General features: G+C 36.4%; 1 protein-coding gene across 1 annotated transcript; it reads left to right on the top strand.

Moving 5' to 3' along the window:
• The first annotated feature begins 177 nt into the window (after positions 1-177).
• LOC138305962 (methylcrotonoyl-CoA carboxylase beta chain, mitochondrial-like) lies at positions 178-25,853 on the top strand. The gene is made up of 17 exons (XM_069246268.1): positions 178-350; positions 2,687-2,753; positions 3,335-3,419; positions 3,948-4,049; positions 4,580-4,707; positions 5,916-6,028; positions 7,280-7,393; positions 7,923-7,987; positions 8,574-8,673; positions 11,882-11,977; positions 12,494-12,566; positions 14,206-14,282; positions 16,754-16,820; positions 18,242-18,398; positions 20,345-20,459; positions 22,229-22,314; positions 22,983-25,853. The coding sequence occupies exons 1-17, from the start codon at positions 222-224 to the stop codon at positions 23,098-23,100; spliced, it is 1,692 nt and encodes a 563-aa protein (XP_069102369.1). The 5' UTR covers positions 178-221; the 3' UTR covers positions 23,101-25,853.
• The last annotated feature ends 378 nt before the right edge of the window (positions 25,854-26,231 follow it).

The following is a 26,231-nucleotide window of genomic DNA, read 5'->3' as shown; positions in this document are numbered from 1 at the left end:
GGTAGTTTCGCATTCTATTTACACTTATGATTTAAGTAAATGGATGACGATATTTCTCTGCAAATGAATGAAGAAATGGTCTAACAATGAGAATGGTTGAAATAGATACACCAATAAAGTTAAATAGTATTTTATTCAGATTTGTCTAAAGTACGAAACTGTGGCAAGAAAAAGTCAATGTTTACAATTTTCACCTTCAGACTCGCACGAGACGGCTGAAAATGCTGCCGCGTCGTATTTTTCGTCTGTCTCTCCGAAGTGAGGTGCGAAGACATTGTAAACGATGCTATCATATAGATGAGGCGGCACCAATCGGAACACGTCCCGACACAGCCTCATCGGAGTATCAGGTGAGAAACGGACACCATATAAATTTAACTCATCACTATACAAGTCAAGAAGAACATAGGAAAATACACATGAAAACGTTACCTACCTGCCAAGTGCCCGACCAGGAATCGAATCCGGGTCTCCGGTGTGAAAAACTACTCTAAGTTTCTGACTGAGCTACTCCAACAATGTTAGAGGTATAGCACGACGAGACACTTTTGCACATCAGAAGTTTCTCAATATCGAGATCTAATATTATTGGATTACTGACTGAGCATGCTCCGTCAGCGGAGTGACAGAGACCGTATTTAACACTAGCACTATCAGCTGACTATAACCACACCGATACGCTTGTACAGGAGCTTGATGTTCTGCCAATAACTACACGTATATAAATACCAGTGCATACCATAGCTCATGACGCGTGCCCCGAAACGTTATATATGGCGTTACGGCACGTAAAACTCTTCATTCATTCATTCATAGCTCATATTATACATGTTGTGAACAGCAATGCTGTAGCATTAAGAGAGTATAATCTTAGGCAAAGCCTATTTGAGAGCTTGACACAAAGTGTCGCATTTTAATTTGATTTAAACATTACAAGGTTGGCAATCAATTACAGTACTTTGATTTCTTCTTTCAAATTAACGGACAGACTCAAAGGTTTGAGTACATATTTTCCCCTGGAAAATGTCATCTATACTTTTTTTATATATATAATAAATAAATGTCAAATAACCTTGTGATGGAATAAAAATACGAAAAAACAAAAATAAAACAAATCTGCAATATCTGCAGCGCTGCTGAGATTTGTTTTATTTTTGTTTTTTCATATACAGACCGGGTATATGTATGTTATGGGAGATTGTATCTAGCCAGGGCAGACCTGAACAAGTTCAGGACAGGATCCAGTGCTAGGGATGCTGGTAAAGAATTCCACTCGACGATGGTGCGAGGGAAGAATAAGTATTTTATAGTAGTAAAACCCAGGGGTTATTCTGTAGTCCAAGTAATTGAACAATTTTTAATACAACGCGTGAAGCGTTTGTATTATTGTTTAGTTGTTAAATACAATTCAAGGGAATTCTTCTGTTCTTGTTTTGGTCCAAATATATATTCAGTTTGAAGAGAAAGGGAATTGTTATTTAAGTAAAACAGAAATTTTAAGCTCAATAGTTACAAGTTTTAGATACTGGTTGGTATAATCATGAAATATGTACCCTAGGTAAGTTTGATGATTATATAAAAGATGTAGTAGTTGTAATTAGTACTAATTACAAACCAAAAATTTGAAGATTTGATTAAAAGATGTATCATTGGAGGAAATTTTTGCTACAAAAAGCAGTAATTTATCTTCAAGGTGTGTGTGTGTGTGGGGGGGGGGGGGTGGTCCAATCTAATTAAAATTAGAATTGTAATTCCGCTCCACTGGGATACTCTACGTTACGCTCCAATACAAGATCTAACAATGCCCCGTTCGGGGTCACCTCAGCATGACCTCTGGCCTAGAATTGGAACATCTCGGGATGTACTATTATCTGTTTACACTTCCGAATGAATCAACCACACCGAAGATTCCGTAGGCGACACGCTGATTGGCTAACTATAGGGGTCATGCTGAGGTGACCCTGAACGGGGGTCTGTTAGATCTCACGCATTGTTTGTCCTAGTTTGAGAGTACAAGACATTTTGACTTTTGATGAAGATCTTGACCAATTACAACCTCAAACGAGTTGAATACCCTGTACTCCTTTATACTACTGTACTAATCTACTGGTCTCCGCTGTTTAAGTTATGGGGTTTTACTGTATGTAAATTTGAATGAATATCGTCATGGAATAGGATAAATTACAGTAAACAGTTTATTTTAGCGCAGTCAATTTTTTTTTTTAGCTCAAACATGAAAAACTTATTTATGATTTGTTAGCATGGATTTAAATTAGCACTTTAAACCAAGGATGTAATGCCCTACAATAAAACTTATGCTAATTAGAGTTAGCTCCCTTGCGGGTTGGTATCGATTGTTACGTCATTATTTTGTGAGCGCAATTCACGTCGTTTTCTCTGAAACGTATGACGTTACACTGGCAAACACATGACGTCACAATCAATACCTACCTGCAAGTGCAGATAACTCTGTAATATGCAAATTCGGAATAGTTAATGTAGTCTTTTTTCATAGACTTTGTAATGTCTTGAATCTTTTAATGTTATTTTTTACACATTATTGTTTAAAACCAGGAAACAAAACTTTTTTCTTATCTTAAAAAAATAATGCTTTGAATTTTGACAGATGAAGTTTAGGATCCAAAATTTAGAATGATTTTTGTATATTTGTCTGTTTTTGTTTTAGGAAAATTATGAGAGGATGCAGGCACTGGTTAAAGATTTGCGGGGCAAGGTCTCCACAGTTATGCAAGGTAGGAATATCATATATATCAGGCCATTCTTAAGATTAAAACACTCTTTGTTTTTGATGGAACAATTAACTTGAAAAATCCTTGAAAATTACCAAATGTTTTGCAAAAAGTCTCTCAACTTTGATATCTGTCATGAAAAACTGCAATAATGTCCTGACAAACCCATGAATTAATTGGTATTAATTGATTTTTAGCTTAACAGGCCCAAATAGGGATAGTAAGTTTATATCACGTTGTGGCATCTGTCTGGCAGTCGTCAGCATTTCCTTTAAATTGCTACTAGTCATAGAGTTCCACACAAGTTGTAACTATTGGGTGGGGCCCAATAGGGGAAATAGAGCAAAATCCTTTAAAATGCTTATTAGTCATAGGGCTCTATATGGATTGTATTCAAGCTTGGTGTAAAATATCCATGGGGAAGGGGAACATTATTTATAAAAATTTGATGTCATGACGTCAGAGGTTGACCGAGAAATCTCTCACAGCGAAAACTGGTGACAAATCACTGATTGGTGGGAGAAAAAATTGACTCATCAACCGAAAATATATTGAGAATTATAATAAATGCTTTGTTATTTTAGGAGGAGGACCAAAGGCTGTTGAGCGACATTTATCGCGGGATAAACTGCTCCCTCGCGACCGGATCACCACCTTACTCGACCCGGAGTAAGTACTGCAAATTTTTATTTGCTTTCATACTAAATCTGACTTTCTGATTGGTTGATTCTGTTTGTTCATACCTCTATGAAATCCTCTGTAACTGGAAGTCATACAACATACAGTCAATTAAAACCTTCTGAAAGTCATTTGGACTTTGATAACACACTGCGAGTCATTCGAATGTGTAAGTTACCTTTAATTTTCTTGTACAAATAAAGTCTGTCTTTAACGAAGAGATACATTGATATTCTGCTATTGATTTTCATATAACTGATATTATATAGTCAGTGGCTAATTATATATAAGGAAGATGAAACGTAATGTTGGTAGGGGGAGTAGCAAAAATTTTATTACCCCCCCCCCCCTAAATTTTCTATAATGAAGTACGAAAAATTTGCAGGAGGACCTTAATTAATTAATTAAAACTTCATCCGATCCAGGGTCAAGAATTTAGATTAAACAGTGTCTGCAAATTATATTTAGTCATTTGCTTAGTTTATGGAATTAGTTATGCCAAATTATGCATTATTACAGGTCCCCATTTTTGGAGCTTAGTCAGATGGCAGGATACAAACTTTATGGAGAAGAAGAGGTACCAGCTGGAGGCATTATCACAGGGATTGGTCGCGTATCAGGGTCAGTAAATTAGCTGACATTAGGGAGGTAATTTATCAGGGGAGATAACTCCTGATGTTGCAGGAAATAAACACTGATGCATGGTTAGCGATGGAGTTAATTTGGAATGTAGCAGTGACAGTTAACTGGTGGTGTGGCAGGGCAGGGGGAGAGTACTAGTGATGAAGCAGGGGAGATAACTGGTGACGTAGCAGGGGGAGATAACTGGTGATGTAGCAGGGGGAGATAACTGGTGATGTAGCAGGGGAGATAACTGGTGTTGTGACAGGAGGAGAATAACTGGTGATGTAGCAGGGGAGAAAACTGGTGTTGTGGCAGGGGGAGATAACTGGTTATGTAGTAGGGGAGACAACTTTTGATGAAGCTGGGGAGATAACTGGTGTTTCAGGGGTATATTACTATTCAGACTTGATTACTGGTGCGAGGAGATATATTCTTGTGAGGCTATATTTGACTGATATGCTTTCATTTACAATTTATATACATGTATAAAAGGTATGTGTGGGAGTAAATCTGTTCCTCTGTTACAGAGTAGAGTGTCTGATTGTTGCCAATGATCCAACAGTGAAAGGAGGATCCTACTATCCTGTTACTGTTACTAAACATCTCCGCGCCCAGGAAATAGCTCAACAAAATCACCTTCCCTGTATATATTTAGGTAAATAATTATCTCTCCAGGAAATAGCTCAACAAAATCACCTTCCCTGTATATATTTAGGTAAATAATAATCTCTCCAGGAAATAGCTCAACAAAATCACCTTCCATGTATATATTTAGGTAATTATTTATCTCTCCTGGAAATAGCTCAACAAAATCACCTTCCCTGTATATATTTAGGTAAATAAGTATCTCTCCAGGAAATAGCTCAACAAAATCACCTTCCATGTATATATTTAGGTAAATATATATCTCTCTAGGAAATAGCTCAACAAAATCACCTTCCATGTATATATTTAGGTAAATATTTATCTCCCCAGGAAATAGCTCAACAAAATCACTTTCCATGTATGTATTTAGGTAAATATTTATCTCCCCAGGAAATAGCTCAACAAAATCACCTTCCCTGTATATATTTAGGTAAATAATAATTTCTCCAGGAAATAGCTCAACAAAATCACCTTCCCTGTATAATTATCTCTCCAGGAAATAGCTCAACAAAATCACCTTCCCTGTATATATTTAGGTAAATAATAATTTCTCCAGGAAATAGCTCAACAAAATCACCTTCCCTGTATATATTTAGGTAAATAAAATCACCTTCCCTGTATATATTTAGGTAAATAAGTATCTCTCCAGGAAATAGCTCAACAAAATCACCTTCCCTGTATATATTTAGGTAAATATTTATCTCTCCAGGAAATAGCTCAACAAAATCACCTTCCATGTATATATTTAGGTAAATATATATCTCTCTAGGAAATAGCTCAACAAAATCACCTTCCATGTATATATTTAGGTAAATATTTATCTCGCTAGGAAATAGCTCAACAAAATCACCTTCCCTGTATATATTTAGGTAAATATTTATCTCTCCAGGAAATAGCTCAACAAAATCACCTTCCCTGTATATATTTAGGTAAATGTTTATCTCTCCAGGAAATAGCTCAACAAAATCACCTTCCCTGTATATATTTAGGTAAATGTTTATCTCTCCAGGAAATAGCTCAACAAAATCACCCGTATATTTTAGATAAAGCCATAAGAAATCTTCCTAAATTTTTATTATGAGAAGTTATTGATATTATTAAGTTATCTACGTAACAGAATTAAAAAAGTACAAGGACAAAAGGTCAAAGGTCATAGTATCAAGACTTTTCAAAAAACGGTTTGCTAAATTGATGAATTTTTCATTTTGTTTCCGTTAGTGGACTCTGGCGGCGCAAATCTTCCTCGTCAGGCAGATGTGTTTCCCGATCGTGACCATTTTGGTCGAATCTTTTATAATCAGGCAAGGATGTCGTCTATGGGAATTCCACAGGTCAGTGTTTATGTCTCTCAATATGATCATTGGTTCTATATGATTATACCTTCTGTCTAAAATAGTTTTTCTTTGCTTAAATTCTGTAGCAACGTGATCAATGATATTATTACAAATACAGTCAAACCTGTCTATAAAGACCACCCAAGTGACAGTCAAACCTGTCTATAAAGACAACCCAAGGTACAGTCAAACCTGTCTATAAAGGCCATCCAAGTGACAGTCAAACCTGTCTATAAAGGCCATCCAAGTGACAGTCAAACCTATCTATAAAGACAACCCAAGTGACAGTCAAACCTGTCTATAAAGGCCATCCAAGTGACAGTCAAACCTGTCCATATAGACCACCCAAGTGACAGTCAAACCTGTCTATAAAGACCACCCAAGTGACAGTCAAACCTGTCTATAAAGACCACCCAAGTGACAGTCAAACATGTCTATAAAGACCAGCAAAGGGACATTCAGACCTGTCTATAAAGACCACGCAAGGGACAGTCAAACCTGTCTATAAAGACCACCCAAGTGACAATCAAACCTTTCTATAAAGACCACCAAAGATACAGTCAAACTTGTCTATAAAGACCACCCAATGTGCAGTCAAACCTGTCTATAAAGACCACCCAATATACAGCCAAACCTGTCTGTAAAGACCACCAAAGATACAGTCAAACTTGTCTATAAAGACCACCCAAGTGGCAGTCAAACCTGTCTATAAAGACCACCAAAGATACAGTCAAACTTGCCTATAAAGACCACTCAATGTACAGCCAAACCTGTCTATAAAGACCAGCAAAGATACAGTCAAACCTGTCTATAAAGACCACCAAGATACAGTCAAACCTGTCTATAAAGACCACCCAAGGGACAGTCAAACCTGTCTATAAAGACCACCCAAGGGACAGTCAAACCTGTCTATAAAGACAAGTCAAGGTGCATTCAAACCTGCCTTTAAAGACCGCCCAATGTACAGTAAAACATGTCTATAAAGTTGCAGACTTAGTGTTGGGTGGTTGTATATTATGGGGTGAAATATGTGTCACACAAACATTTGATAACAGAGTTATTTCCCTTTGTACAGGTGGCAGTGGTGTTAAGTAGTTGTAAATTATGGGATGTGAAATATTTCTAACACTAACATTTGATAACAGAGTTATTTCCCCTTGTACAGGTGACAGTTGTGTTCGGTAGTTGTATATGATGGGGTGAAAACTTTGTAAGACTAATAAAACAGAGTTATTTCCCTTTGTACAGGTGGCAGTAGTGTTGGGTAGTTGCACTGCCGGTGGAGCGTACGTACCAGCCATGGCTGACGAAAGCGTAATTGTCAGAAAGAAAGGCACCATTTTCCTTGGAGGCCCACCTCTTGTAAGTCAGAAATCAATTTCTGTGTTCTTCCTACATTAAACTTCATAATATTCAAATATTGTATCTTTTATCAAATTCGTTAAAGATGCTACACCGCAAATGAATGGTGCTTTTTCTCTATCAAAAACAGGAATAGACAAATTTTTTTTTTTAGGTACAAAAGTTAATTACTGTACACCATTACAACCATTGAAAAGTTTGAGCTTCTTATTTTACTTTGCATTTCGAAAAAAGTCCATGGAACTATGAAGTACTGTTTGCACATTCAGCAAAAACAAAACAAATTTTTTAATATTATTTTTTTGTGTTACTTATACAAACATTTACATGAGTAAACACCAATTATAGTGCAAATCATAGTATCGTTTATGCTCTGTCGGCGGTGGGAGCATCTTTAATGACTAAATTTCACAATTACCATTAACGGTTCTTAGCTGACCCGATGCTTCTTTCTATTGATCACAAGCAGAAGATGATCTTGTGTAACCATTGTGTTTTTACTTGTAAGCTTACAGAATTGATGTTATAGGTACGAGCTGCTACAGGAGAGCAGGTATCGGCCGAGGATCTCGGTGGGGCAGACCTTCATTGTAGGTGAGTTAGAGTCTACATGCTTTTTTTCCGTTAAATGTGTAATTTTAAACCTCTACTGCGAGATCAAATCCAAAGTTGACAGGTACTGATGACTGGTTGGTGGTTGATCTATGGGTACTCAGGTTTTCCTCCACCAACAAACAAACCTGGCACGACCGAAATGACAATCACGCTGTTAATAGGATGTTATACCAAACAAAATAACGTACCAAATTGCTAGGCTGCAGTTCAGTCCATAGCACGGACGTAAATAAGGTCAAGGTTCACTTGACCATTCACACAAGTTTTCTCCAGTTTTACCTTGCTCTAAGATCATTCACATAGTTATATCAAGACCGTCGAGAATTATTTGTACATTTATTTGATTATACAGTGTTACTTGTCTAAGCAGGACATTACTTGGACCAGTATATTTGGCTGGTATATACAGGTTTCTGGTATATACAGGTTTCTGGTATATACAGGTTTCTGATATATACAGGTTTTAATTACTATAGGTTTAGGAAGGAAAATGCCATGTATTGACTGACATTACGGGTATCAAACATTTGACCTTAACTTTACCCTTTGACCTTTGATTTTTCAGTAAGTCTGGTGTAACGGACCATTATGCCCAAAATGACGAGCATGCATTACATATAGCGCGGCGAATCATCAAAAACATCAACTATAAAAAAGACCCAGGGGTACGTTTATATCTTCAGTCTCAGTATAGAAATTATAGAAATTTACAAATTCAAAAAGGATTAATGTTATCAACTTTACACATAAAAAGTGTTAGTAAAAATACTTCTGATTTGTTAATATAACATTACTGTTAGTAACAACACTTCTGATTGGTTAATATAACATTACTGTTAGTAACAGCACTTCTGATTCGTTAATATAACGTTATCGTTAGTAACAACACTTCTGATTGGTTAATACAACTTTATCATTAGTAACAACAAACAAAAATGGTAGACAAAAGCAGATTTTTAAAATATTGTAAACTCTAATTCTCTTTAATCTACCAATAAATTGTTTTACATGGTAACTGTATACAGGCAATATTTTTCACATGAATTTCATGTGAAATTGTGAAATTGTAAAATTGTGAAATTGTGAAATTGTAAAATTGTGAAATTGTAAAATTGTGAAATTGTGAAATTCAATGTGAAGAAATATTGCCTGTGCATTCTGATCTTGAAACTATGGATGATTTCTTTTGGGGAGCTTTGGAGCTAACCTCAGACAAAAAAACAACACAATGTATAGGAATGTCATTCTGTGACCCTGTGAACAACGGGATGTTTTAATGTAAACAACGAGATGTTTATATTTACTATGTAAACTATGGGATGTTTATATTTACTATGTAAACAACAGGATGTTTATATCTACTATGTAAACTATAGGAGGTTTATATCTACTATGTAAACTATAGGAGGTTTATATTTACTATGTAAACTATAGGAGGTTTATATCTACTATGTAAACAACAGGATGTTTATATTTACTATGTAAACAACGGGATGTTTACATTTACTATGTAAACAACGGAATGTTTATATTTACTATGTAAACTATGGGATGTTTATATTTACTATGTAAACAACAGGATGTTTATATTTACTATGTAAACAACAGGATGTTTATATTTACTATGTAAACAACGGGATGTTTATATTTACTATGTAAACTATGGGATGTTTATATTTACTATGTAAACAACAGGATGTTTATATTTACTATGTAAACAACAGGATGTTTATATTTACTATGTAAACTATGGGATGTTTATATTTACTATGTAAGCAACAGGATGTTTATATTTACTATGTAAACAACAGGATGTTTATATTTACTATGTAAACTATGTGATGTTTATATTTACTATGTAAACAACGGGATGTTTACATTTACTATGTTAACAACGGGATGTTTATATTTACTATGTAAACTATGGGATGTTTATATTTACTATGTAAACAACGAGATGTTTATATTTACTATGTAAACAATGGGATGTTTATATTTACTATGTAAACAATGGGATGTTTATATTTACTATGTAAACAACAGGATGTTTATATTTACTATGTAAACAATGGGATGTTTATATTTACTATGTAAACAACAGGATGTTTATATTTACTATGTAAACAACAGGATGTTTATATTTACTATGTAAACTATGGGATGTTTATATTTACTATGTAAACTATAGGAGGTTTATATCTACTATGTAAACAACAGGATGTTTATATTTACTATGTAAACAACGGGATATTTACATTTACTATGCAAACAACGGAATGTTTATATTTACTATGTAAACAATGGGATGTTTATATTTACTATGTAAACAATGGGATGTTTATATTTACTATGTAAACAATGGGATGTTTATATTTACTATGTAAACAACATGATGTTTATATTTACTATGTAAACAATGGGATGTTTATATTTACTATGTAAACAATGGGATGTTTATATTTACTATGTAAACTATGGGATGTTTTATTTTACTATGTTAACTATGGGATGTTTATATATATGTACTATTATATAAGCAACATGATGTTTATATTTACTATGCAAACAACAGGATGTTTATATTTACTATGTAAACAATGGAATGTTTATATTTACTATGTAAACAACATGATGTTTATATTTACTATGTAAACTATGGGATGTTTATATTTACTATGTAAACAACGGGATGTTTATATTTACTATGTAAACAACGGTTAAGAGGATTTATATATTACTATGTAAACTATGGGATGTTTATATTTACTATGTAAACAACATGATGTTTATATTTACAATGTAAACAATAGAATGTTTATATTTACTATGTAAACAACGGGATGTTTATATTTACTATGTAAACTATAGGATGTTTATATTTACTATGTAAACAATATGATGTTTATATTTACTATGTAAACAACATGATGTTTATATTTACTATGTAAACAACATGATGTTTATATTTACTATGTAAACAACATAAACAATAGGATGTTTATATTTACTATGTAAACAACATGATGTTTATATTTACTATGTAAACTATAGGATGTTTATATTTACTATGTAAACAATATGATGTTTATATTTACTATGTAAACAACATGATGTTTATATTTACTATGTAAACAACATGATGTTTATATTTACTATGTAAACAACATGATGTTTATATTTACTATGTAAACAACATGATGTTTATATTTACTATGTTAACTATGGGATGTTTATATTTACTATGTAAACAATGGGATGTTTATATTTACTATGTAAACAACAGGATGTTTACATTTACTATGTAAACAATGGGATGTTTACATTTACTATGTAAACAACGGGATGTTTACATTTACTATGTAAACAACATGATGTTTATATTTACTATGTAAACTATGGGATGTTTATATTTACTATGTAAACAACAGGATGTTTACATTTACTATGTAAACAATGGGATGTTTATATTTACTATGTAAACAACAGGATGTTTACATTTACTATGTAAACAATGGGATGTTTATATTTACTATGTAAACAACAGGATGTTTACATTTACTATGTAAACAACATGATGTTTACATTTACTATGTAAACAATGGGATGTTTATATTTACTATGTAAACAACGGGATGTTTATATTTACTATGTAAACAATGGGATGTTTACATTTACTATGCAAACAAGGGGATGTTTATATTTACTATGTAAACAATGGGATGTTTACATTTACTATGTAAACAACATGATGTTTATATTTACTATGTAAACTATAGGATGTTTATATTTACTATGTAAGCAATAGGATGTTTATATTTACTATGTAAACAACATGATGTTTATATTTACTATGTAAACATATATATTCACTAGGTGACGGTGGAGCCCCCTGAAGACCCTGTACATCCTTTAGATGAACTATATGGTATTGTGGGTGATAACTTAAAAAAGACGTTTGACATACGAGAGGTAAGTTTGCGTATAACTAGAACAAATATACATACCTGGTTTACTATAGCTTTCGGATGTACCTTGATTTCCTGAAATAGGAATTTATAGCCATATATTAATTGATTTTTATTTATTGTCATACTAGATCCTACTTTCTGATTGGCAGATTTTTTCTCTTCATATTACTATGAAGAAAAAAATCTGAGAATGGCACGAAAACTTGACGTTATCATGATGTCACCATAGAGACGTTGACGTTGCATTTTGAATGTGAAAAGAATAATCCATTGGAAAATCAAAGGAATCGTTCATTTAAATGTATTTCATTTTATCAACTATTCTGAATAATAATTGTAAGCAATAATGTCACTCTTTTTTTAACTTCATCTGGTTATGAAATAAATTTTGTTTTGCAAACTTTTGTGAGAATCTGCTACACAGACAATGTTGGATGTGTTTCTTTGTATTAAATTGTTACATAAAGTCACGAATTGTTGTCATGGAGATGTCACTCAATTTCTTCTTTTGATACAGGTGATAGCGCGTGTAGTTGATGGAAGCAGATTTGACGAGTTTAAGGCGATGTATGGGGAAACTCTAGTTACAGGTAGGGATATACAGGGAAACTCTAGTTACAGGTAGGGATGTACAAGGAAACTCTAGTTACAGGTAGGGATGTACGGGGAAACTCTAGTTACAGGTAGGGATGTACAGGGAAGCTCTTGTTACAGGTAGGGATGTACAAGGAAATTCTAGTTGCAGTAGGGATGTACGGGGAAACTCTAGTTACAGGTAGGGATGTACAGGGAAGCTCTTGTTACAGGTAGGGATGTACAAGGAAACTCTAGTTACAGTAGGGATGTACGGGGAAGCTCTTGTTACAGGTAGGGATGTACAAGGAAACTCTAGTTACAGTAGGGATGTACAGGGAAACTCTAGTTACAAGTAGTGATGTACAGGGAAGCTCTTGTTACAGGTAGGGATTACAGGAAGCTTTAGTTACAGGTAGTGATGTACAGGGAAACTCTAGTTACAGTAGGGATGTACAGGGAAACTCTAGTTACAGGTAGGGATTACAGGAAGCTTTAGTTACAGGTAGTGATGTACAGGGAAACTCTAGTTACAGGTAGGGATGTACAGGGAAGCTCTTGTTACAGGTAGGGATGTACAGGGAAACTCTAGTTACAGGTAGGGATGTACAGGGAAGTTCTTGTTACAGGTAGGGATGTACGGGAAACTCTAGTTACAGGTAGGGATGTACAGGGAAACTCTAGTTACAGTAGGGATGTACGGGAAACTCTATAGTTACAGTAGGGATGTACGGGAAACTCTAGTTACAGCTAGGGATGTACAGGGAAACTCTAGTTACAGGTAGGGATGTACAAGGAAACTCTAGTTACAGGTAGGGATGTACAAGGAAACTGTTACATGTACAGGGAAACTCTAGTTACAGGTAGGGATGTACATGGAAACTCTAGTTACAGGTAGGGATGTACGGGAAACTCTAGTTACAGGTAGGGATGTACAGGGAAACTCTAGTTACAGGTAGGGATGTACAGGGAAACTCTAGTTACAGGTAGGGATGTACATGGAAACTCTAGTTACAGGTAGGGATGTACGGGAAACTCTAGTTACAGCTAGGGATGTACGGGAAACTCTAGTTACAGGTAGGGATGTACAGGGAAACTCTAGTTACAGGTAGGGATTACAGGAAACTTTAGTTACAGGTAGAGATATACAGGGAAACTCGAGTTACAGGTAGGGATGTACAGGGAAACTCTAGTTACAGGTAGGGATGTACGGGGAAACTCTAGTTACAGGTAGGGATGTACAGGGAAACTCTAGTTACAGGTAGGGATTACAGGAAACTTTAGTTACAGGTAGGGATGTACAGGAAAACTCTAGTTACAGGTAGGAATGTGCAGGGAAACTCTAGTTACAAGTAAGGATGTACAGGGAAACTCTAGTTACAGGTAGGGATGTACATGGAAACTCTAGTTACAGGTAGGGATGTACAGGAAAATAGTTACAGGTAGGGACATACGGTGAAACACTATTTACAGGTAGGGACCATTCATTACACTGTAATAAATAAATGATATATCGTATATAAATATCAACCCTGAAATCATATTTGGACTCTTCTGACATTCTGACCTAGTCCACTTAAAATGTCAGGGGTTGGATAGGTAAATAACAGATATGTCATATTCACATGTAATTGTATGTTTCTGTTGTTTTTAAAGGATTTGCAAGACTATGGGGTTATCCAGTAGGAATCATAGGGAACAACGGTGTGCTCTTCTCTGAGTCAGCTCTGAAGGTAATGTACTCGTTTCTCCGTATACCATCTAATTGTTTCATAGAGAACAACGGTGTACTCTTCTCAGAGTCAGCTCTGAAGGTAATGTACTCGTTTCTCAGTATACCATCTAATTGTTTCATAGAGAACAACGGTGTGCTCTTCTCGGAGTCAGCTCTGAAGGTAATGTACTCGTCTCTCCATATACCATCTAATTGTTTCCTAGAGAACAACGGTGTGCTCTCTGGTGTCAGCTCTGAAGGTAATGTACTCGTCTCTCCGTATACCATCTAATTGTTTCATAGAGAACAACGGTGTGCTCTTCTCGGAGTCAGCTCTGAAGGTAAAGTACTCGTCTCTCCGTATACCATCTAATTGTTTCATAGAGAACAATGGTGTGCTCTTCTCAGAGTCAGCTCTGAAGGTAAAGTACTCGTCTCTCCATATACCATCTAATTGTTTCATAGAGAACAACAGTGTGCTCTTCTCAGAGTCAGCTCTGAAGGTAAAGTACTCGTCTCTCCGTATACCATCTAATTGTTTCATAGAGAACAATGGTGTGCTCATCTCGGAGTCAGCTCTGAAGGTAAAGTACTTGTCTCTCCATATACCATCTAATTGTTTCATAGAGAACAACGCTGTGCTCTTCTCAGAGTCAGCTCTGAAGGTAAAGTACTCATCTCTCCATATACCATCTAATTGTTTCATAGAGAACAATGGTGTGCTCTTCTCAGAGTCAGCTCTGAAGGTAAAGTACTCGTCTCTCCGTATACCATCTAATTGTTTCATAGAGAATAACGCTGTGCTCTTCTCAGAGTCAGCTCTGAAGGTAAAGTACTCGTCTCTCCGTATACCATCTAATTGTTTCATAGAGAACAACGCTGTGCTCTTCTGGGAGTCAGCTCTGAAGGTAAAGTACTCGTCTCTCCGTATACCATCTAATTGTTTCATAGAGAACATCGCTGTGCTCCTCTCGGAGTCAGCTCTGAAGGTAAAGTGCTCGTCTCTCCGTATACCATCTAATTGTTTCATAGAGAACAACGCTGTGCTCCTCTCGGAGTCAGCTCTGAAGGTAAAGTGCTCGTCTCTCCGTACACCATCTAATTGTTTCATAGAGAACAACGCTGTGCTCTTCTCGGAGTCAGCTCTGAAGGTAAAGTACTCGTCTCTCCGTATACCATCTAACTGTTTCATAGAGAATAACGCTGTGCTCTTCTCGGAGTCAGCTCTGAAGGTAAAGTACTCGTCTCTCCGTATACCATCTAATTGTTTCATAGAGAACAATGGTGTGCTCTTCTCAGAGTCAGCTCTGAAGGAAAAGTACTCGTTTCTCAGTATACCATCTAATTGTTTCATAGAGAACAACGGTGTACTCTTCTCAGAGTCAGCTCTGAAGGTAAAGTACTCGTCTCTCCGTATACCATCTAATTGTTTCATAGAGAACAACGGTGTACTCTTCTCAGAGTCAGCTCTGAAGGTAAAGTACTCGTCTCTCCATATACCATCTAATTGTTTCATAGAGAACAACGCTGTGCTCTTCTCGGAGTCAGCTCTGAAGGTAAAGTACTCGTCTCTCCGTATACCATCTAATTGTTTCATAGAGAACAACGCTGTGCTCTTCTCGGAGTCAGCGCTAAAGATAATGTACTAGTTACTATGAGAAAATTAAAGTACATTAGAACATGGTTCACTTTAAACTCTAATGGACCGCTAGAAAACTAAGACTTATCGAGTATTTGAATTAACGAGTTCTCAAGTCTACTGCCAATCTCTTTACTATACTAGTACTTTGTTGTAAAATCAAGAGTCAAGAGATGTCAAATTTGTCGATGTAGGTTGCAAAATTATAACTATAAATATTGAAATATATCAAAAATATTGATTTATTAATGTCACAACAACTTATCCACCCACATACAAAAAGAATGGAACAGAATTATGTAAATAGCAGATATTACTATTGACATACCTTAACCGAGACACATGTGTTCACAGAAAATAACATTTACATATTTATATCTATTTCGTTATGCAGTATTTACATTTCATTAAGTTGTAGAATTAATTATTCATTGAAGGGTACACATTTCATCAAGTTACAGATTAAGAGAATTAATTATTCATTTTAGGGTACACATTTCATCGAGTTACAGATTAAGAGAATTAATTATTCATTGAAGGGTACACATTTCATCAAGTTACAGATTAAGAGAATTAATTATTCATTTTAGGGTACACATTTCATCGAGTTACAGAATAAGAGAATTAATTATTCATTTTAGGGTACACATTTCATCGAGTTACAGAATAAGAGAATTAATTATTCATTTCAGGGTACACATTTCGTAGAGTTACTGAATAAGAGAATTAATTATTCGTTTCAGGGTACACATTTCATTGAGTTACAGAATAAGAGAATTAATAATCCGTTTCAGGGTACACATTTTATCGAGTTACAGATTCTGAATAATAGAATTAATTATTCATTTCAGGGTACACATTTCATTGAGCTTTGCTGTCAGAGAAACATTCCACTCATCTTCTTACAGAACATCACAGGTAAGCTGTGCCCACAGCCGTGAACTGGGGAGTGGAGGAAAAGATTGGCGTAATGTTTGTCCATCTGACTGTGTTTACACGGTGTCGCATGGTATTTTGAGTCATGGTTTATTGACCCTAATATCTTGAGCAATATCTTCTTTACTCTAAGGTCTTGAAACTTTATACCTGGTATGAGAGTCAGCTTATATATGAGTCTTGAGTGTACTATACCAAAAAAACTAGGTCACTGTGACCTATATTTTGTCCTTTGATTTCAGTCAAATTAACAGTATGTACGTCTCCTGTATCTTTGAAACTTTATACTTGGTATGTGAGTCCACCTTGGTTGGAGCCTTTCATATACCAAGAAAAAAGTATGTGTCCATGCAGAGTTGAATATATAAAAAATAAAACTCAGCGACCTTCCTCTAGTACTTTCGCCATTTCATGATGGCTCTTCGGGAACTGTGACATATACTTTGACCTTTGACCTCAATTTCCAAAACAAGCTGGCAGAACTTTATAAGACTGACCTGTCGGGGACTTGTTACACCAGTATATACATCTAATGTGATCATCTTGGTTTTAACTCTTCACTATCAGATATTGTAAGCAATCTTTCTTTCATATGCAATTCACTTATATAAACAAGGCTGCGGTAGATGAGTGGATAAGATATCCGACATAATTTCACAAGTCTTCCACCTCTGGATTGCAAGTTTGAATCCCATATGGGGCAGTTGCTAAGTGCAGACCTCTGCTCCGGTTGTCCTCCATCATCAAACCAGAAATAAGATGGGTTACAACTGAGAGCCAAATGAATATTTTCACTTTTACATCTTAGTAGTCAGGTTTGGGTTTTATTAGTTTAACGTCCTATTAACAGCCAGGGTCATGTAAGGACGTGCCAGGTTTGTTGGTGGAGGAAAGCTGGAGTACCTGGAGAAAAACCACCGACCAGTGGTCAGTACCTGGCAACTGCAGCACATGGGATTTAAACTCATGACTTAGTAGTCTGTTCATATTATGATCAAATTAGCTGCAATGTTAGGAAACAAAAAGACAATGTTAACTATATATAAAGATAAATGTGTATCTTTTCCTATTAACTTTTGTTTGGTGTCTTTGGCGGCGTGCTTCAGTGTGATAGCACTATAAAAAGGGCAACAGTTCCTCTGCTATATAAGGCAAAACAAGCGCATCCATTAGTAGCATTATCCACTGCATACATTGGGTTGTCTTTGAGATATTTTATTGTGATAGCACTATTAAAAATGCAGGAGCTCCTCTGGCTCTATTATAAAAAGACAAAACACATATATATTTTCCCAGAAAACCGACCACACACACAAAACGCACTGCACGTGCTTGAGAGCATTCTTACCTGACCCTGTCTGAGGTTGTTAATGTATTTAACTAACCAATCAACTTTGTTTCAGGTTTCATGGTTGGTCGAGAAGCCGAAGCAGGAGGCATAGCCAAAAATGGTGCTAAAATGGTGACAGCAGTGGCGTGTGCGAAAGTTCCGAAATTTACAGTAATAGTTGGTGGATCATACGGAGCAGGGAATTATGGGATGTGCGGGAGAGCATATGGGTAGGATATATTCTGTCTTTGCATATTATAGAGTTAGCTCCCTTGCGGGTAGGTATCCATTGTTACGTCATTATTTCGTGAGCGCAATTCACATCATTTTCTCCGAAAAGAATGACGTTACACTCGTAAACATGACGTCACCATCAATACCTACGCTCAAGGGTAAATAACTTTGTAATATGCAAATACAGAATACAGTGGCAGTGAAATTTACGCCCTACAGCTGATTATATTATGAATTTTAATTTTAAGTTTTTGCGATATGATTGTGAAAATTTCCTTAAAAAAACTATTTTAAAGTTTATTTTTATTTTCATTTGAATTTTTCTGTTTCTGTTGCGCTGTGTTTTCAGTACTTTCAGTACTTTGATTATTTTCTATAGTAAAATCAATATTTTCAACACCCTTTTATAGATTAAGTTTGATGCCACTTGGAGTGGTGTAATTATCCTATGATATTTATCATATTCAACACCGGCGATACGGTAACAGATACAACACATTTATTAAATGTTTCACTCCTCTAGACCGTTGTGAAGCTGTGTTGTGTACTATCGATACTTTCAATTCTAGTAACTTCTCATTATATAATGATAATATATAATACTATACTGTTTCAGGCCCCGTGTCCTGTACATCTGATATTTATAATGTTTCAGGCCCCAGTTCCTATACATGTGATATCTATACTGTTTTAGGTCCTGGGTCCTGTACATATGATATCTATACTGTATCAGGCCCCAGTTCCTGTACATGTGGTATCTATACTGTTTCAGGCCCCGTGTCCTGTACATGTGATATCTATACTGTTTCAGGCCCCGGTTCCTGTACATGTGATATCTATACCGTATCAGGCCCCGTGTCCTGTACATACGATATCTATACTGTATCAGGCCCCTGTTCCTGTACATGTGATATCTATACTGTTTCAGGCCCCGGTTCCTGTACATATGATATCTATACTGTATCAGGCCCCGGTTCCTGTACATATGATATCTATACTGTGTCAGGCCCCGGTTCCTATACATGTGATATCTATACTGTTTCAGACCCCGGTTCCTGTACATGTGATATCTATACTGTATCAGGCCCCTGTTCCTGTACATATGGTATCTATACTGTTTCAGGCCCCGGTTCCTGTACATATGATATCTATACTGTTTCAGGTCCTGGGTCCTGTACATATGATATCTATACTGTATCAGGCCCCAGTTCCTGTACATGTGGTATCTATACTGTTTCAGGCCCCGTGTCCTGTACATGTGATATCTATACTGTTTCAGGCCCCGTGTCCTGTACATGTGATATCAATACCGTATCAGGCCCCGTGTCCTGTACATGTGATATCTATACTGTTTCAGGCCCCGTGTCCTGTACATGTGATATCTATACTGTTTCAGGCCCCGTGTCCTGTACATGTGATATCTATACTGTTTCAGGCCCCGGTTCCTGTACATGTGATATCTATACTGTATCAGGCCCCTGTTCCTGTACATATGGTATCTATACTGTTTCAGGCCCCGGTTCCTGTACATATGATATCTATACTGTTTTAGGTCCTGGGTCCTGTACATATGATATCTATACTGTATCAGGCCCCAGTTCCTGTACATGTGGTATCTATACTGTTTCAGGCCCCGTGTCCTGTACATGTGATATCTATACTGTTTCAGGCCCCGTGTCCTGTACATGTGATATCTATACCGTATCAGGCCCCGTGTCCTGTACATATGGTATCTATACTGTTTCAGGCCCCGGTTCCTGTACATATGATATCTATACTGTTTTAGGTCCTGGGTCCTGTACATATGATATCTATACTGTATCAGGCCCCAGTTCCTGTACATGTGGTATCTATACTGTTTCAGGCCCCGTGTCCTGTACATGTGATATCTATACTGTTTCAGGCCCCGTGTCCTGTACATGTGATATCTATACTGTTTCAGGCCCCGGTTCCTGTACATGTGGCCTAACTCGAGGATCTCAGTAATGGGAGGAGAACAGGCAGCTAATGTGTTGGCTCAGATCACACGAGAACAACGACAGAGAGAAGGCAAAGAGGTAAATCGACCATTGACCTTTCTATCCCCCTTGGCAATAAGCCCTGTAACTTTTCTATCCCACTGGCAATAAGCCCCCTTCCCTTCGTGTCTCACTTGACAATAAACCCCCTCCACTTTTTATTCTACTTGACAATAAGCCCCCTCATTTTTTTATCCTACTTGACAGTAAGCCCCCTCCACCTTTTATCCTACTTGACAATAAGCCCCCTCCACTTTCTATCCTACATGACAGTAAGCCCCCTCCACTTTCTATCCCACTTGACAATAAGCCCCCTCCACTTTCTATCCTACATGACAGTAAGTCCCCTCCACTTTTATCCCATTTGATGATAAGCCCCCTCCACTTTTTATCCCATTTGACAATAAGCCCCCTCCACTTTTTATCCCATTTGACAATAAGCCCCCTCCACTTTTTATCCCATTTGACAATAAGCCCCCTCCACTTTTTATCCCATTTGACAATAAGCCCCCTCCACTTTTTATCCCATTTGATAATAAACCCTCAACACTTTCTATCCTACATGACAGTAAGCCCCCTCCACTTTCTATCCTACAGGACAATAAGCCCCCTCCACTTTTTATCCCATTTGACAATAAGCCCCCTCCACTTTTTATCCCATTTGACAATAAGCCCCCTCCACTTTTTATCCCATTTAACAATAAGCCCCTCCACTTTTTATCCCATTTGACAATAAACCCTCTACACTTTCTATCCTACATGACAGTAAGCCCCCTCCACTTTCTATCCTACAGGACAATAAGCCCCCTCCACTTTTTATCCCATTTGACAATAAGCCCCCTCCACTTTTTATCCCATTTGACAATAAGCCCCCTCCACTTTTTATCCCATTTGACAAAAAGCCCTCTCCACTTTTTATCCCATTTGACAATAAGCCCCCTCCTCTTTCTATCCTACATGACAGGAAGCCCCTGTCCCATTTCTTTTCCACTTGGCAATATAAGCCACCTTCCCACTTGAGGTCGGTCATCTGACATGAAGGGTGAGGATGACCTATAGTTATCAAACTCTGTCGGTCATTCTGTGTTGTTTTTCCACAAATGCGGTCTTTGTGAAGTTTTCATTGCAATTACTTCTTATTTATAAAGGTCACAGTAGCCAAATGTTTGATTTATTTAATTCCTCGGCCATAAAAAAACATACATGGTCGATATAATTATTAATTTGTCATCAAAAGAACTTAAAGGCCCACTACCTTTCCGAAACAGCTTTTAATTTTTGAAATGTAAATGTAAAACGAGACCGATTACTTTATAGAGTCGCATAAGTTATCAACTTACCGGTAATGCTACACTTATCATCATCTTCTGAACAATTTAATTTATATAAATAAAATGTTGATTTTCAGAACGCGGGTCGTCTTATGTTTCCCACCTTCGTGCTAAATACCCGCGGTTGTTGATTATCACTGCAGTAGAAGGCAAAATAGCGGGATGAAACCCAACTGTTATCATATATTACGCAGGGTAACTTGCATATGTTTGGTGTTGTAACCTCATCTTAGGCCATCGGTATATATTTTCTTATGTTATTTATGATATTTAGAAACCTTTAAATTTTGCTCCGGAAAGGTAGTGGGCCTTTAAAATACTTTATATATTACTGCATTAAAAATTTTAAAAGAAGGCTGGTTGAGAAGGAAGAACGTCAATATTGAGTGTTGACTTTGAGAAAGAAGGAGGGTCAAGCCCTGTCAACTAGAGTCGACAATGGAACGTAAAGATTTAAACTTTGATTTCTCATTTCAGTGGACAGAAGAAGAGGAACAGGCCTTAAAGGCTCCAGTTATCCGCAAGTATGAGAAAGAGGGTCATCCTTATTTCTCTAGTGCCAGGTAAATTGGTTTCTTATCTCATTAGGTTGATGTTTCACGATCTCAGATACGGACATCATTGACGATATACCGGTGGGTGTTTCACAATCTCTAATGAAATCACCAAGTTACCACTAACTGTATATGTCATTAGCGGACAATCGTTATCTCTGACTCTGCCGGGGTGAAAAGGGCTCCATACGGGGTTTTGATTAAATATCTTTCAAAATTTGGAGAATACTTAAGCATTGAACAGTCTTCCTTTGGAATCCTATTCCATCTTTGCATATTACAGAGTTAGCTCCCTTGCTGATAGGTATCGATTGTTATGTCATTATTTCGTGAGCACTGTGACGCCGTTTTCTCCGAAAAGTATGATATTACACTCTTAAACACACGACATCACAATCAATACCTACCCGCAAGGGCAGATAACTCTGTAATATGCAAATACAGAATATAGATGCCAGTGCTTTGCAGACAATCTTCATAATGCGCTAGCACAATATGAGATGATTGTCTGCAATGCTTTCTATTTGTCCATATGTTTGTCTGACTGTCTGTATACATGTATACTAGAGTCTTCTTATTGGTCCAAACTTAAATATTTAATGATTAAGCTGAAAGTTTGATGCTTTTAGCATTTTAGGATCTTACACAGAATATTCACGGATTTTGTTTGTTTCTAGGATCTGGGACGATGGTGTGATTGACCCTGTTGACACACGAACTGTGTTAGGCCTCAGCATAAGTGCAGCGCTAAACGCCCCCAAGGAAAAGACACGCTTTGGAGTCTTCAGAATGTGATACACTGACTTTTTATTAAATTATATGACATGGACAAGACTTTAACTCAACTTGATCTCGAGGTGACAGTCAAACCTGCCTTAGTGACAAACTCTATATACAGACCACCTGCTGAAAAAGACTGCTTTCTCCGCCTCGCCAATGGTCAATTTTAACATAATTGACCAGTGCATAAATTATAAATACCACTTGGTTATAGAGACCATTTTTCTTCCTCTCTTGGGAGATCTTTATGCAGGCAACAGGTTTGACTGTATTTCAAAAGCGGGGCATTTGTATAGGGATCAGTCCAAGTTCTGCCATTGATTGTATGATATATATCAATTAATTTGGTATTCCTATCTTCACTTCTAAATTTCTGAATATGATCCGTCTGTCATCCAGTAACATTATCACATGAAACAGTCCAATTAAAATCCAGGTCTCTATTCTCACAGCGTTTCATATACAGGATCTGACAACATCCAATTAGAGGTCGCTTAGGTCAACTTCTCACTCTTCTCCAACAAAGTTAGAGGTATAGCATGAACACTTTTGATCATTACGTCACGTCTAATGTCCTGCCCATCAGAAGTTTCTCAATATCGACGTCTAATATTATTGGATTCCTTCTCCTTCTACTTAAGTTCAAATCATTTTTCTCTTCTAGCGGTATCAATTGCTGAAAAAGATATTTCATTTGAACATATATATATATAAATAAACTTTATTTATTTTACATTGATTGAGAAACAAGTTATACAACTTATACAAATCACTCTTGATGGCCCGGATGTAAGCGCGAGGGGGTCATAGTGTGGGAGAAAACCGGAGTTCCCGGAGAAAACCCATGTGATTGGGCAGGTGACCCCTGAACTTTTCACGTCCATGCCGGGGATCAAACCCCAGCCGGCTAGATGAAAGGCGAGCGGCTTAACCACTACACCACCCAATCAAAACATTTGAACATAAGTACAGTGTATGTGTATTTACTACGTTGTGGTGTATAGGCGAAATGACTACAAACAAGAAAATCATTCTGATTGCTCTATGAACTGTTTGTCCCCTGAAATTTAACTCTATTAAAATTTAGAATTCTAAAGGCAGTAATTTGATTGTTCGATTTAAAAGGTCACCAGAACTTGACCCCTTATTGTAAGTTATCAGATCCTCTATGAAACGAAGTGGAATAAATATCTGTAATTGTATTGGATTACCAAATGAATTATTGCATATATCTTAAGTGTAATATGACGTGGAGTGATTTCAGCAGGAAATCAATTTTGACAATTCTGTATTTTCATATTACAGAGTTATCTGCCCTTGCGGGTAGGTATTGATTATGACGTCAAGTGTTTGCGAGCGTAACATCATACTTTTCGGAGAAAAAGGCGTGAATTGCGCTCACAAAATAATGATGTAACAATCAATACCTACGCACAAGGGAGCTAACTCTGTAATATGCAAAGATAGAATAGTGGCATGACCTTGGAAACCAATGATGTGATGTTAGGATTAAGCAATGGTGGACAAAATGGCTGAAGGAATCTTTGTAATGTAATATATTTTTAGATTCTTCAGAACAAAGTGATGTGATAAGAAATATCTTAATCTTGTGATCTTTTCATATAAAAAGATTGGAAGAAAGTTGTACTTAAGTTTTATTGTTTGCTTGCCTTGTCTAGCTCTTAAGACTTATTTCATTAACTCTCCTAGTATAAAATGAACACTCAATCATTTCGCTCCTAGGTGGAAGAGGTAGAGTTACATTCCAAAAGTCGATCAATAGCTACAAATCAAGGATTCTCATTTTGTTTCATAAAGGATCTGACGACATTTCTGCCAGAGGTCACATTCTAGTTACCTTTCTAACGGACCAATCAATAATGAAGTTACTGCCCTCAAATTTTTTGAGGGGAATGAAATATTTTATGGAGCTGTCAGAATAATTTTCCCAAAGCAGAAAATCTACAAATCGAGCATCTCATTGATTGATCTGAAAAAAAACTCATTTCAAGCTTATGGTAGCCTTTCAAAGGGACCAATCTGATTAAACAGATCCCAAACAAGTTTCTGCCTCTAAATGTCTTGGCAGGGAAGAATTACTTTTTAGAGCTGTATGTCCAAATCATTTTCATGTATGTGATTCCAAATGCCAAATATTTGAATTTTTGGTAAGTGTTACATAAATATGACACATCATGTACCTCAATTAGAGTTACCAGGGAAACAAAATGGAGGAATATTTGGTTTCCATGGTCTCGGGGTTGGGAAGGTCTTAAGTTCTCATTAGCTTAGTGTTCCAGGTTAGTACCGGGAGTTTATTACTATTCCATCAGACTTTACCGAACAATATCGAGATCATTTAAGATCTATACAACAAAGTAAAAATAAGGCTTGGTATTTTAATCAGTTGGTAAATCAAGAAACCAGACATCTGGAAGTCTTATGATGATATATAGTCCTGGTGTGTTATCCTCAGATACGCCAACATAAAATACTCATATATCAAGTCCTGTCTTTGCTGAATAACAGTTCTCTGCCCCTGAATTGGGGCTAGGTTGACGGTATATGCTCAGCTATCTGCTTAATCAATACCAAAACCATCAAGGGCAGATAACTCTGTAATATGCAATTACGGAATAGAAGTGCATGTTATTATGGAGTTTATTAACAGTATAAATGACTAAGTTTGGTAAATTTCGTGGCAGTGGGTGTGAATTTCTGTTAATCATGTTATAGAGTAATAAATGATTTTGAAATAAAATATGAAACTCTTGCAGTTATCTTTCAAGATAAGATAGGCAGATGGGATGTAAGGTAGATGGGATGTAAAACATTCATTAATAATTCATTGCCGTTCACACCAAGTGTTATTACAAATACTATTTATACCATAATCTACCGAATATCCACGGATATACGAGGTAATATCTTAGCATACACCACACGGATATACTAGGTAATATCTTAGCATACACCACACGGATATACTAGGTAATATCTTAGCATACACCACACGGATGTACTAGGTAATATCTTAGCATACACCACACGGATATACTAGGTAATATCTTAGCATACACCACACGGATGTACTAGGTAATATCTTAGCATACACCACACGGATATACTAGGTAATATCTTAGCAT

This window comes from Argopecten irradians, chromosome 13 (assembly GCF_041381155.1).
Source record: "Argopecten irradians isolate NY chromosome 13, Ai_NY, whole genome shotgun sequence".
Classification (NCBI taxonomy): Eukaryota; Metazoa; Mollusca; class Bivalvia; order Pectinida; family Pectinidae; genus Argopecten; species Argopecten irradians.
This window is presented reverse-complemented; position numbering and strand designations above follow the sequence as displayed.